The sequence below is a fragment of the Corylus avellana genome, chromosome 3, assembly GCF_965113065.1.
Source record: "Corylus avellana chromosome 3, dhCorAvel1.hap1.2, whole genome shotgun sequence".
Lineage (NCBI taxonomy): Eukaryota > Viridiplantae > Streptophyta > Magnoliopsida > Fagales > Betulaceae > Corylus > Corylus avellana.
In genome coordinates this window covers 19,485,469-19,500,245 of record NC_142492.1, presented here as the reverse complement: position 1 = coordinate 19,500,245, position 14,777 = coordinate 19,485,469, and the positions used below count along the sequence as shown (strand labels likewise).

Here is a 14,777-nt window from a genome sequence, read left to right as displayed (position 1 = left end):
AGTACTTAAGCAACAATGGCCAGAGGTTAGTATTTTATTTTTGATGTTTATATGATAATATTCTCCCAAATTCTTACATTAGTGGTATCAGAGTCTACTTCTATGCTATGTTGTTTAGTTTGAATTTGATGATTGTTTCCCGAGTGATTGAACATTTGTGTTTCAGAGAAGATATAGATATTTTATTTATCAGTTTTGAGATTTTTTTATTTTTGGGTTCCAAGTTTCATAATTGGTATGGTTTTGTCGGATATTCTAAAATTTTTTGTTTAATAATGCTTTTGTGGTTTTAAACATCAATGTTACGAGCTTTGATTGTGTAAAACATAATATTTTTTGACCAATTTTCAAATTTTAGTAACAAAATTTCGGCCATGTATTTTTTCAAAAGGTTGATTTCTTTTTGATTTATTTTTGGAATACCCATATGTTTCTTAACCCATAAATCAAAAGATTTTATGATTCTGAACCAAAATCATGCTTTGAAATCGGGTTTCAGTGCGAAAATTTGATGAAAAATGAAAAAAAAAAAAAAAAAAACCGGTTTTTAGACCCGTATGGGGCGAGACCCGACCCTTATCTAAATTGCAGACCCGGCTGAAGGTAAGAGATGAAGTTCCCTACCCGAATGCAAACACACTTCCATCTTTGTGGGTTTAAAGATTCGAACCCTTGCATTGTGGGTCTGTGCAAGAGTGGAACAACCATCAAACCATTGTTTCATTTTGCTTCAAAATTCGTATATTCTATATATACTGTTTTAAATTGTTATGGAAATGCTTATTTAAATCCCTTGTTTATTTTGTTGAGCAAAAATATTTATTAGGATTATTATACTATGGGATATTTTGTGATCAACATAAAGTTTGAAGTTTTATGGTGCCAATTTGAAGTAGTGACAATCAAAGTGACATGGGAATAGCCACAGCATCCCAAGTCATGATGATAATCAAGTAAAGACATTTTTGTAAAACTTCATAAATAAAATTCTGGCATCTATATGGGAATTAGATGTTATTGAAGTTGTGATTATTATAATATTTTTAGGAATAGCCACAACATCATAATTTTATAATGATAATCACATAAAGATTATTTACATGAACTTCATAAAGAAAATTAAACATCTATGTTGTGATTAATTCATAAATTTAATGACTTTGCTCCACATGGAGGTTATTATTTTTATGAATTAATTAGAATAAGATGGTAAATTTGGCATTAAAAGTAAAATTTTCTCATGCCCACAAGTACAGGAAATGTTTATTTATTAATGTTTAAATTCACTAGTCTTATTAATAAAGTTATTTAGTAAATTCATGGGTGATGTAACCTTTGCCCACAGGAAAATAAAGTTACGTCATAGTATTAAAGTATTGTCTTGGTCATTGCATGCATTCATGTTGCTTCAATTAATGGTAGTTTATGTTACCATAGTATATAGTGATATTTTTTCTGACTGAAAAGAAAAAGTGTTTTTTTACTTTGGGGTGTTTGGAACTTAATTTGGTGCTCTGTGTAAACGAACCACACATTCTCACAAAATCAAGTATGTCATAGGAGATTATTAGTCATGAACATTGTGAGCAATATATATAATTGCCTAAGTTTGATGTTCAAAAAATTTCATATTACCGTATCGGGATTCTATTCCTGAATGCTTTAAGGCCAAAGATTTTATAAAGGTTGTTGAAGAACACTTAGTGAATTCCTATAAGGCTTCAGACAACACCCTAATAGAAAAGCTTTCAAGAAAAACCCTTAGTCACCTCCAAAAGTGTGCATGAGCACATTAAGGTAGGTACATAAAAGTTAGAAAGCTTGCAAATTAAGGAAATCTATTTATGGGCTATGATAGGTCTCTTGTCAATGGTATACAAAATTTTACAAGGTTATTACCTCCTACAGTTTTATTGAAAACCTTGTTAATTAATGTTATACCTTAAGGTCAGTGGGAGTAAAGTTACTTTCCTTTAGACTTGTATATAGATAATATTTTGCTTGCAAACATTGATTTAGGTTTGCTACATAAAGTTCCTCTCACTAAACTTTGAAATAAAAGATATGGGTGAAACCTCTTATGTCATTGACATAGAGATTCACAAAGACAGGAATTAAAGAATATTAAGATTGTCTCTAAAAGCCTACATTGAAAAAGTTTTTGAGAGATTTAGAATTGAGATTGTGAATCTTTAGGTGCACCTATTATTAAAGGAAATAAATTCAGTAAAGATCAATGTCCCAAAAATGCATTGGAATAAGAGTAGATTAAAAGTCCTTTGTATGCATCCATAGTAGGTAGTTTAGTGTATCCACAGGTCTGCAATAAACATGATATTGGACTGGCAGTAGGAGTATTGGGTTAATAAAGAGTTACAAATAAAGTCTTGCGGAATAATTTGTGCCAAATATTGTATATTTGGACCCCCTGAATTTACACTTCTTAATCCTTTAGTGGTGTTATAATCTGATGTTCTAGGTTAGTTTTGTGTTTTTAGTGTTTTGTAAGTTGCTATAGGAAAACTGCGGGTTTTATGTGAAAGTTGCATACTTGGGAAAGAAGCTGCCAACGGACCTACGATCGAGCGCAACATACTACACTCGAGTCCAGCTCAACCACGATCAAGCGCAGACACGCCCAATTCAAAGCACAGCATGCGCGCATGCATGGGCGACAGGGGGAACCTATGTGCTCGAGTGCGCTCGAGTGCGCTCGAGCGCACCAAGTGTACGATCGAGCACACATGTCTGACATGGCTGGGATTTTAATTCTAATACAAAATGTAAACCCTAGTTTCAGCCTATAAATAGAATAGATCTCCGATTAGTTTAAGGAGGCTGCGAATTGCGAAATTCCATAGGAGAAAGAAGAGAGTTTTAGGGTTTCTTCACTTTTGGATCTCAAATTTGTGATTCCATATTTGTAAGTACTCAATTTTCATAATGAATTCCATTAATTTTGTTTTGTCTTTCAATACCATGAGAGGCTAAACCCTCAACTAAGGTTGAGGATGAAGCCTCACTTATGATTAGCAACTTCGTTTCATGTATGCAGTGTTTCCCAATTTAAGAATTTAATTGCCCTATTGTTTTACTTCAAATCAATTGGACTGAATGATTCTTGAATATCTTTTGTGATTTAAGGATACACTTGATGATTTGAGATAATTCAATACAATTGATTGCTTGGTTTTCTTTGTTAAAATTTGGATTTCCCTTGTGATTTATTCTCTGGATACAATTGATGTTTTGATAAATATTGGATATCTTCTTGTGATTTATGGATACAGTTGATAATTTAATTAATATTGCATTTCTTTTATGATTTGGGTAATGAATGGATACATGGGATGTTTTGATTAATTTTTTGAAGCAATAGTAAAATAAACCTAAGATTTATATGTGAGAACTTTGGGAAATATTATAGATCATGGAACTATGTTGCTATGAATTTGTGAGTGCGGATTTTGAAACCCTAGTGCTTTGTCAGTAATTACTTTCAATTTAATTTGCGTATGCTTTTGATTTTTCATTCACTCAACAATCTCTCAAAAATTGGAACTAGGTTAGGGTTCAATTGATTTAGATTCAAATTAGCTTTAAAAAACACAATTCCCTGTGGGTTCGACCACGCACATGCAAACCCTTTTTCTACAAACGATTTGTGCACTTGTGAGTACAATAAAATTTCACATCACGGTATATGCAAGAAAACCAAGAACTAAAGATTAACCTACAGCTACACTGACCGTTTAGAGGTGGTTGGTTATTCAAATTCAGATTTTGCTAAATATGTATATAGTAGAAACTCAACTTCATGATATATTTTCTTATTGCTAAGGGGCTATATCCTGGAGATGTAGTAAGCAAACTAAAGTTGATACGCCTACAATGAAAGCATAATTTATTGCATGCTATAACTTTAGTTCACATGCATTATGGTTAAGACTTTTTATTAAAGGTCTCGAGATTGTCAATTTTATAGTGAAACCCGTAAAGATTTTCGACATAAAATATCTCACTATGAGAGAGAATATTAAGTGACATGAAGTGTCTATTAAGCATTGAATTAATGATTGTGGATCGCATGACTAAAAGTTCATCGGTAAAGAAGTATATAGTCATGTTGAGTATATGAGACTCACTAATTCATTTCGTGTTAAGTTTCTCTCTAATGGTGTATAGACATAAAGTTATTGTTATAAAGTTTTTGTGCACATGTATTATCTGTTGGGATAAATAAAGTTAGACCCAGAATGACTTATTGGAAGTTATTCATAAAGAATTATACCTTATAAAGATTTTGTTTAGAAAGATTAATACATTGTAATACATGGAAGGAAATTTTAATATAATAACATAACCACCGTGATTCATATATTGAATATCTCTAAAAAAAACTAAAGCTTGAGTAGTTTTTAATTATAGCCATATTCAGTTTTAGTTACCCAAATGATTTTAAAGATGTGTCATGTGCACCAAGTGTGAGAATGTTAGAATGAATCTTCTAAGGTGTCACACATGTCACATATATTATATATAGAGTAATGCTAGGTACCATCTTTTTATCCTCCTAAAATCTTCTTAAAGTTGATGTGGCTTTTAAAACCACCATTAAATTTTAAATGAATCATACTTGAATTTTGATCCAATGGTGATTTTGAAAGCCACATTAGCTTTAGGAGGATTTTAGAAGGATAAAAAGATGATACCTAGCATTACTCTTATATGTATATAGCATAAAATATTAATAGGGTTTTTATTTAAATAAAACTTTTGGGTAATTAATATACAGATAACTAATAAAGCTGAAAGGTTATTTCATTTAAGTAAAAGTTGTCTCCCTTGATGGAAGGAAGCAACATAAGGTTAATTGGATAAGAGTCTTGGCCTATAAATAAGCATGTGAGATACATCAGTCATATGATGAACGTGAGAAACAGATAGGCCAAAAACTCTTACCTATCACTTTCCAATATATTGTGAGGGTTCTAGAATTGCAAATTGAGAATTCTAAGATTGCAAATTCAGCAAACGTTGAAGTTTGGATTTCTGGATTACTACCCCTAGAATCAATGCACAGCTTTTTATTGAATTAACAAAAAAAATTATTACTAAATACATTTACAATAATGAAGCAAATCGAGAAAGAATTGATAAAACAAATCAAAGTATAATTAACTTTATTGCAACTATAAGTACTTAAGCAACAATGGCCAGAGGTTAGTATCTTATTTTTTATGTTTATATGATGATATTCTCCCAAAGTCTTACATTAGAAACTAAAAATCTGGCCGTGAGAGTTAAGCCCCCACACCAATCTACTCCATCCTCAACCTGAAGGTCAGGACAAATAAAATAAAAAACAAAAAACAAAAACCCCACAAGCAATAGCAGAGGAGCACGACATCGTACGTAGACATCCTTTCGGAAGACACGCTTTGGCTGAAGAAGACGATCAAATCTAAGGTTGAAGAGAGTAGATTTGAATCTAGATCTAGATCTACAAACTAGATCTAAAGCAAGCCTCCAAGAGTCCAGAAACAGAGACCAGTGAAGCCTACAGAGAAGACACCGAGCACTGCTACCATGAAAATGGATGAATTTCTTCTTGGTATTAATTAACTACTCATAATCAGCCATATAAGTAATAAAAAAAATAAAAAATAAAAACTAAAAAAATGGGCCATATATCCCATTTTTTTAAAAGGCTATTTCTTTTTTTCTTTACACTTTTCATTTTAAACCATGTATACCTATAGGAACTAATTTTTATTTTCTTCTGTATTTTTTTTTTCAAATGTTCAAAATTATATGCGTTTGATTTGTATTAAAATATTATAGATGCCACACTAAAGATATTAAATATTTATGCTAATTTTCTATATTATAATCCATGTATTCTTCTTGCTATTTTTTTAAATCTTAGTATATATAATGATATAGTAATTATATTTCAATAATTTTCCTTATATATGATTTCATTAAGTTCAAAAATTTAATGTACAATATTATTTTTTTTCTTCTGAACTTACTATTCTCCAAAACTGTAGAAAGACAACATTTAAAATTTAAAAGCATACTACATTAACTACTCATAATCGGTCATATCGGTTATAAAAAAATAAATAAGTCGGCCAACTAGCCAATTTATTTAAAAGGCTATTTTTTTTTCTTTGTACTATATATATTATATATAATAGCCGAAACCTTCTTTTGAAATACCTTTAAATCGCGACATGTGACATGAACTCATTTTTTTTAAAGACTAATTAAATTGATTTTTTAACTCATTATTTTAAAAAGTGAACACTTAAAAATTGAGCATGTTCATAAAAGTCAAATCACTCATAGAAGTGCCTTAATATTGTGACATGTGGCATGAACCCTTTTTATTTTAATGTTAAACCGATTTTTTAAGACATAATCTGTGAACCAGTTTTTATTTAAAAAACTGGTTATTAAATTAACGTAATTAATAGTGTTAAATTATATTTCAAGAGTTTTCTATATATAAATTATTTCATAAATTAAGTATTATCAATGTCCAAATCAAATAAGGAAACAAATAATACAAATCAAATCATATATAGATCATATATAATAGCTGAAACCTTCTTTTGAAGTGCCTTCAAATCGCGACATGTGACATGAACCCATTTTTTTATAGACTAATTAAACCGATTTTTTAACTCATTATTTTAAAAAGTGAACACTTAAAAATTAAACCTCTTCATATTTTTGTTCTCTCTTTTTTCTTTCTAAGAGAACTAGCAGACCAAATGAAATCATATATATACGAACCAAGAAAAACAAAAGCCCTAAGCAGACCAAGTCACACTATCCAAACCGAACTACACCATCCACTTTATCATACTAATATAAAAGCACACTAAAGCAGCATCTATTGCTTTGGAGATCTCCCATGTTTTAAAAGGAAATAAAATTGCAGGATTGCAAATGAGCCACGAGACATTGCACAGTTAAAGCACAGACACAAGTTTTTTTTTTAGTTTTTCTTCTTGTGAATAAATAGAATTGAAGTGTCACATTGCACAGGTGCCATTGCCAAACTACTTAAAACTGTACATTAACAAGTCCATTTTAAGACTAACAAATACACAAATTCAGACAGATGATTAGTATCATCCAAGCAATCCACACAATTCTCTCTTCAAATTTTGCTGCAGGCTTCAAGATGATAACCTCTAAATAAATATCAGTTTGGAACGAAAGAAATCAGGCCCTTTTATATAATAGCTCTCCCTACATTTCCAATATTCCACCCCCTCTCCTTTTCCTTTCGAATCTGCTTCTGCTGAGATTCTTTCATTCCAGTTCTTTTGTTATTGCCCTGAAACACTCTATGTCCCATCTTCCCTCGACTTCCAATAGAGACTCTAACCTTCTCCAACCCAACATTTATACCACCCTTTCTCATGTGCTGCTGCATTGGAGACTTTATCTGCATTTTCCTTTGTAGGCTTTGTCTCAATATGCTGCTTAGCTTCTTGTTACTTCCAATTTTTGTTCTTTTAGGACTATCACAAGGAGTCTGTTCAGGCAAGCAGTTAGCTTCAAATCCATTTGTGTCTTCTTTCTTATCAGCTTGATATGGTGGGAATGGTAACAATGAAGATGGGACCAGGGTTGAGCTCGGTGTACTTGGGAATGGGATTAAAGAGCTGCGCCTAGGAGCAGGAGCTGCTGGTATCCGCTTTGCCATTGTGCAAATAGAAGCTCTTCCAGTCCTTTTTTGTAATAAGGGTTGTTCAGCCATCCCAATATTGTTTTCCTTCTCTGTAGGATCAATATATCTGGAAAAGCCCTCAGTTGGATGAAGAGGTATCGACAGGTTGGAACTGTTGTTCTCTGAAAATGGTCGAGTGAGATTTACTTGATCTTTCCCCAATGTACTACTCACAGGATCATTTAGATTCTTGTAACTTGCTAAGGGTCGATTTGCCAGTGGCGGCCTCATTGGTGCAGTATTTTGTTCTTCTTGCTGATGTTTCATTTGTTGCTGTTGTTGCTGCTCAGCTATCCTAGTGTCCACATGTTGACGCGCTAGTTTTCTCTCAATTAACAGTTGTGATTCCAATTCTTTAACCTTCAATATGAAACCAATTATTATTAGAAAATGTGAAAGTAGTAAAAAAAAAAAAAAAAAAAAAAAAAAAAAAAAAGTGAAATTCCAATTCTGAAAGATAGTTTTCATATACAGTACAGCACCTTATCTTGCAGGTATTTTGTTTTAAGATCTCTTTCCTTTATCTTCAAATCCAATCCCTGAATTGTTTCCTCCATCTTCTTGATGTGCACATCTTTACTTTTTGCGTCTTGTTTGGTTCTCTCCACCTGACAAGTTCATGAATGTTAGAGATGCAGTACGCTAACGTAATCAACACTAACAAGCATTATAAATTGACAGAAATTGGATGAAACAAGTTGCTAACATGAGGACTTTTATACCATCTGTTTGTATTTCAGAAGTTCACTGGGGTCCAGTTGCCTCTTTGCTGGTCCCAATTCTATTCCTCTCACTCTACTTGCAAAGTTCAGTGAGCAAAGGGTCTCACTTAAATCATTTTCGTTAGGACTGATCTGTACAAACATTAGTGCCTTTGAATCTCCTCCTGACAAATAAAAATCCATTCATCAGGTTCTTCATTTATCTAAATGATAACTGATGCTTGAATTGATGGCAACAAGATAAAGAGGACAATAAAAGGAGCAAGCAAATTTCAAGCATAACTTCTTTGAGGAACCCGGAGATAAAAGTACCTAGAGAGTCTTGAAGCAAGTGTGTGAGCTTGGAGTTTCTACACATTGAAGAACAAATAGAATAATCAACTCCCAAAACCACATATTTAGGCTGCCCTATCTAGACATTTGAAGTTAATAAAGCAAAGGCTACCTGAAAGGGATGTGCGCGCTTTTAGTTGCAAGAGCGGATATAACATCGCCGAGTGCAGAAAGAGATCTATTAATATTTTGGGTTTCCTTCAGTCGTTCACCCTGCACTTCTGTCTTGGTGACTCGCTCGCTTCCTGCCAGGTCCACCAACCATAACTTGCTTCTTGTGCATTCTCCATTCAACAAATTCTCCCCCTTCACCATCACACAGTGTATACTGTATTATGGAACAACCACAATCTCAGGAAACTCTTATCACATCATATTCTGATATAATTAGAATGAATCAACTAAACGTGAGATAAACAGACCAGTGGGATCGGCTGCTGTGCTCATTGGCATTGGTTGAGCCAACAACCCTGGCATTACTGCCAGTCTGTAGAACTTCCCAGACCTCAGTCATGCTGTTAACATGTGCCTCAACTAGTCCTGGAACATGATGTATTCCCTCTCCGACTTGTCTAATCTCAAGCCTACAATAACTACAATATAGTGAAAATATATATATACTAGTTTGAAAATCTCAGACTTTGCCTTCCTTTAGAGAAGTAAAATATGTTATAACTGTGAACTTAACGTTAACATACTAAAACATTGATGAATCCGTCAAGTTGTTATTTAAGGTGGAAGTTAATTAACCTCATTAATACAAGGGAAAGAACAAGTTCTCCAAATCTTGTGAAAATTCTGATTTCCTTTTCTTTTTACTTTCAAGGTCAAAATGCATTAGCAAAATTCAAAGCACATAACTGCAACCATATCCATGGAAATTTCCAAAGAAATTTAAAAAGGTGGAATACAACCATTCCTTACAAGCTTTGAGTGAAAAAGGGTAAACATTAAATGGAAAATAGCTAACCATCCCATCCCCTGCCTTACCTTTTCGCAGCTACTCCTGGCTGAGCTCCTGAGACTAGCAAATCTCGTATTTGCTCATTGTAGACTTCTAAGACGCTTACAGATACATCATATCGATATAACTTCTGCCGCTCCCTAATTATGGAAAACAGTTGCTCGAGAGTCCTAAAATTTACTCCACGAGCTTCTTCTGTACCCTCCATTGTAAATGTTTTTCCTGTTCCAGTCTGCCCATAAGCAAATATGCAGACATTGAACCCATCTAGAACTGAGGTTACAAATGGAGCAGTGTCTTGAAATACATCGGCTTGACATACAAGCAAAAAACAATAAATACATCGTTAATTACGTGTTCTTTTAATCAATTCATAAAAATAACCTTTCACTTGAACTATTGGCTTGTAATTACCTTGGGTTGCTTGGTGGCCAAATACAGCATCAAACTTAAAAGTCTTTCTAGGGGCTCCATTTAATCTTACAGTAAGTTCACCATCTTTAGCAGATTCAAAATCAATGGCCATTCCAGCTCCTGCTGCAATTTCTTCAGTATTTAGAGGCCTACACCGGCAAAAGACCCTTATGTTTCCTGCAATTATGCAATGTCAGTGAACCTCTTCAGTTTACCAGCCTAGAAAGCATATTGAACTTACAGTTTACCTTTCAACTCCAACATCTTGTTGTAAATTTCTTTTCGTTCCTTGGCCCCTTCAATAAATTTGATCTTAAGGCCTTCATGTAAATGTGCTTGCTGGTTTACTAATGCCACAAAGCAAAATCAAAATATTAAAGGGTTGTTGTTGTACATGGACTTGTAATTAGAAATTAGGAACATATGAGCATGCAAACTTACTTGCCGAGTGAACGGTAGCCCTCATTTCATCCATATCTGCTAGGCACTTCTTATATGTCCTTGCCTCGTCTGCTAGCTTGATGTGCTCCATTTTCATGATCTGTTATATCAAACTTCTTAAAAGAATGGAATGAAACTTACATATGATCAAAGAGACATACACCTTTAAACATTTTTTTGTCTGAAGTACTGGTCATGATTTTACTACCTTAAGTTTTCTTGTCAAGTCTCTCAATGATGAAAACCACTTGCTCTTCTCTTTCACTTGACCCTCAACGGCAAAAGCTGCAAAAGGATGAACATCAATACACTTGCAATAGTTTACACACTTAAGAGCCAGAAAAAAGATATTTCCATACCTAAAGATCCAACATGCATTGACTTGCGCATGAGCTCATTCTGGAGCTCCTGCAAAGACTTCCAAGCTTCTTGGCATTCTCTGCTCTTAACTTGATTCTCCCTCTTAAGTTCCTCCAACATTCTTCTTGTCTCGGCTAGTTCCATTTTCTGACACTCAAAATCTCTTAGGACCTTTTGATGATCTCCTTCCACATTGAAGTTACCATTATCCTACAATTGAATTGTTCAATAAGTTTTAATCATCCTAGCTCTTTTACTTACTAAACTAAAGCTGCTCAATTTTTCAAAAGAGGTATTACTTTTGGTGGCTCACGCTCTGCCAGTTGAGATGCTGCCGTGACTTTGGGCAATTCAACTTCTCGGGAATCTGACACAACTTTTATTCTTCAGAATTCAGAAAAAGGACTAGCTGAATATAAACTTTTCGAACAAAATTTGAAACCATGACCGTAAAAACAATTAAACTTACTAGCAGGAAAGTCTCTCCTTATGGAAATGCCACATAGAATTGGGCTCCCAATCACTCCTTCGAATCTAATGGACAAGCCCTCTTCATCATCAACGAAAGTATTAAGGCCAGACACAACTAGAGGCTCATTTCCACCAACACGAGCATATATATCTAGGCAGGAAACAACCTACAAAACAATTAATTGACAATTTTCTCTATAATTCGTTACTTATTTCAAAAAGAAATCAATGTAGTGTCTCACTTTCAAGGCTTCTCACCTTTTTCTCTTGTATATAGACATCAAACACTCTCATCCCGGGAGCGCCCTCTGTGAAAACAATCTCTGCAAAGTGCAGATCGACAACATAACCGCCAGACCCCACGGATCGAAAGTTGTACGAAAAATTCCCAAAGCGCGCTGATTGGTAAAGTAGAGGACATATAGCGCCTGTCCTAACTGTATCACCGCCGTCAAAACAACTGTCCTCCAGAAAATTTATCTCACCCAAAGTCACAGCTCCATCTTTGGACCCTGCATTAATGCTTAAAACCAGAAGACGATCTTCAGCCCTGAGCGGCGGATAAAGCTCGAAGGAGGCCTCGGGAGAGAACTCTTCTCTAAAATTTTGGCACAACGAAGTAGAGAACTTTACTGCTGGGGTCTTCTGGGTATCTTCAATTTCAGACCCATTAATGCCATTCTCTAGAGACAGCTCTACAGAAGATCCTATGTTCTGATGGAATTTATTCTCCAAGAACTGAGGGAAATCTCCATTGCTGACACCAGAAAGATCGGGCGAGCCGGCACAGATAACCAAATCAGGAGATGTTAGGGAAAATCCCAACATGGACCGACCTGAAAAAGGGGAATGTAGTGAAAACCCTAAATTTTTCCTAGTCAATTACACTGAGTGCAAAAACCCATTAATTTTTTACTATCAAACGCATCAATGTCTCTTGGGTCATTGGATTTTCTTCCCCTACTAATGGAAGCAAAGCTTTATTTTTGCGCAGAATAATGTACACCCATTATTACAATTTCCATTTTTCACAATTCTCAAGAATGGGCTGTAAAGAAAGTAAACAAAATGGTAACAGATATGTCAGCCACATTACCAAGATATGCGTCGGGATCCGCCATTGTGGAGGTTTGAGAGCTCGGCGATGGAGGGCAATTGTCTGTCAAGAAACGAAATCAAGAAATAAGAAAAGATTTGGAGGGAGGAGCAGGGTGCGTGGATGGAGAACTTACGGTGGGAATGGGAATTGGAGCTGTCTTGTTGCCAAGAAACGTCTGTGAGAAGAAGTGGGTCATGCCATTGATTATCCTCCATTGTTAAACGTAAAAATAAATATGACTGCTTTTGAATGAGCAATCAAAGAGTTGAATTGGGAGCTTTTTGAAAAGGAAAGAAGTCTAAATGCGTTTGAATCTCTACAGCGCGAGAGATATGAAAAAAAGGGAAAGATTGCATTTCGATCGATATGCCTTATTTGGGACCTAAACGACCGTTGGCTTTTTGAATTTTGAAATTTCTTAACCGGGCTCAAACATCGTCCTCCTCTCCGAAATAGCGGAGAAGTTGTTGGCCCATGGGCCCAAGGCGTTAGTCCAAGAGAGGTTTTAGCTCGACTGAGCCCATTATTGTGACCCATGAGCCAGGAAACCCACTCCCACTGGCACCACTGCCGTTTACTTCTCCCCAACTACCAGGCGTCGGAATTTTTTAAAAAAAAAAAAATATATATATATATATATAGGCAAAATAAAATAAAATAAAAATGAAATAGAATAAAATAATATAAAAGAGAGAAAGATTAGAAAGTAGTTTGGGGTCACTTGGTAGTTAGGTTAGGTAATCCCAAAAAATCCTACTCCAGCCTTAACCAGAACCCCAAAAAGATTTAAAAACCCTTTTTGTTTTCCTATGACATTTGGTGAGTTGAAAAGTTGTGAAGGGAAATAAAAAAAAATTTCATGAAAAGCCATAACAAAGGAACTCAAGCCGAAAGTTTCATGACACAAGGCGGGAATGTTAATCACAACTTTAATAGTAACAATTATTGTAATCTATTGATAATGGATATTGGATAACATTCAAAGTTACAATATGAACAAGAAGAGAATAAATACATTTTATACATATGAAATGGGAAAATGAGGGAGTGACTAGGGGAGAGAGTGTAGGGGTGAAAAGGCAGTTAGTACATAGCTAACTGTAACTGCCTAGAGGGTTAGTAAAATCCACTAACCACCTCCGCTAACCTCCTAGATGGTTAACCGGTGGTTAGCAGTTAATAACTCTAATAACCGCTAACCACTTTTTAAAAAAAAAATTAAAAATTAATTTTTTCTTTAGAAAAAAATGGATAAATGTAAAATTGATCATGTAATTGGCCTAAATTACAATTCACTCCATGTGGTATAACAAATAATTTATAAGTTCCTGTAGTTGGCCTAAATTACAAATCACTTATTGTGGTATAAAAAATAATTTAAAGGTCCTCAGGGTATATCAAAATAATGGTTTACTCCAAAAAAATCAATTTACGTTAAGTAACCTAATAAAATCCGTTACTTTGTCATATCATAACTCTTCCTTTCGACTCAGACTTGGGTAGGTCTTCCTTATACTCGGCTTCCCTCCCAACAGTAAAGATTGTAGTGGGAAACAACTAGCGCATGACACCACCTGTCGTCTTGGGCAGTACCCAAAACTGTAGGTGAGAAATGTGAAGTTTGCACAAGCGAAAATTACAGTTTACCCCCCCAAAGTTGACTGTTTTTCAATTTGAACGCTAAAGTTTTAATTTTTGCAATCCACCCCCACAAAGTTCCAATTTTTTTCAATTCGACAATATTATCCCAAAATTCTCATATTGCCCCTGATTTTTATTTTTATTTTGTTATTTTTTATGAAAAAGAAAATACAAATTTGGGGGTACAAAAATGGCCAAATGGCCAAAGGGGTGGCTACGACAACCCGAATTTTTTTTTTTTAATTTTTTTATAAAAAGTAAAAAAATAAATAAAAATTAGGGGCAATATGAGAAGTTTTGGATACAATTGGTCAAATTGCAAAAAATTGGAACTTTGGGGGGGGTGAATTGCAAAAATTGAAACTTTGGCGTTCAGATTGAAAAACGCTGTCAACTTTAAGGGAGTAAACTGTAATTTTCCCTTTGCACAAAATAACAAAACTTGGTAGTTACTCTAGTTTGGTCTTAATTCCCTAAACATGCAATATCACATAGAAGGCGATTTATACTGTATAACAAGTATTAATGGCCGAAAAAACCTGAGAAAGGGAGATTAGTAAAAGTTAAACTGGGGTTTAGCCT

At 34.4% G+C, this 14,777-nt stretch overlaps 1 protein-coding gene across 4 annotated transcripts; it reads right to left on the bottom strand.

Annotated features, from left to right (window-relative positions):
• Window positions 1-6,983: 6,983 nt before the first annotated feature.
• On the bottom strand, window positions 6,984-12,902 carry LOC132174844 (Di-glucose binding protein with Kinesin motor domain-containing protein). 4 transcript variants are annotated; one of them, XM_059586544.2, is made up of 17 exons: window positions 12,688-12,902; window positions 12,552-12,614; window positions 11,714-12,291; window positions 11,454-11,622; window positions 11,284-11,360; window positions 10,984-11,194; window positions 10,833-10,909; window positions 10,625-10,724; window positions 10,432-10,530; window positions 10,184-10,360; window positions 9,796-10,081; window positions 9,228-9,398; window positions 8,918-9,133; window positions 8,785-8,822; window positions 8,473-8,636; window positions 8,233-8,358; window positions 6,984-8,110 (listed from the first exon to the last, which is right to left on the bottom strand). In XM_059586544.2, exons 1-17 carry the CDS (start codon window positions 12,767-12,769, stop codon window positions 7,250-7,252), a joined length of 3,495 nt encoding a protein of 1,164 aa, XP_059442527.2. In that variant the 5' UTR covers window positions 12,770-12,902; the 3' UTR covers window positions 6,984-7,249. The 4 variants fall into 4 exon arrangements, with proteins under 4 accessions (XP_059442527.2, XP_059442528.2, XP_059442529.2 ...); XM_059586545.2 differs by having other exon boundaries at window positions 9,228-9,389; XM_059586546.2 differs by having other exon boundaries at window positions 11,284-11,351.
• Between the last annotated feature and the right edge of the window lie 1,875 nt (window positions 12,903-14,777).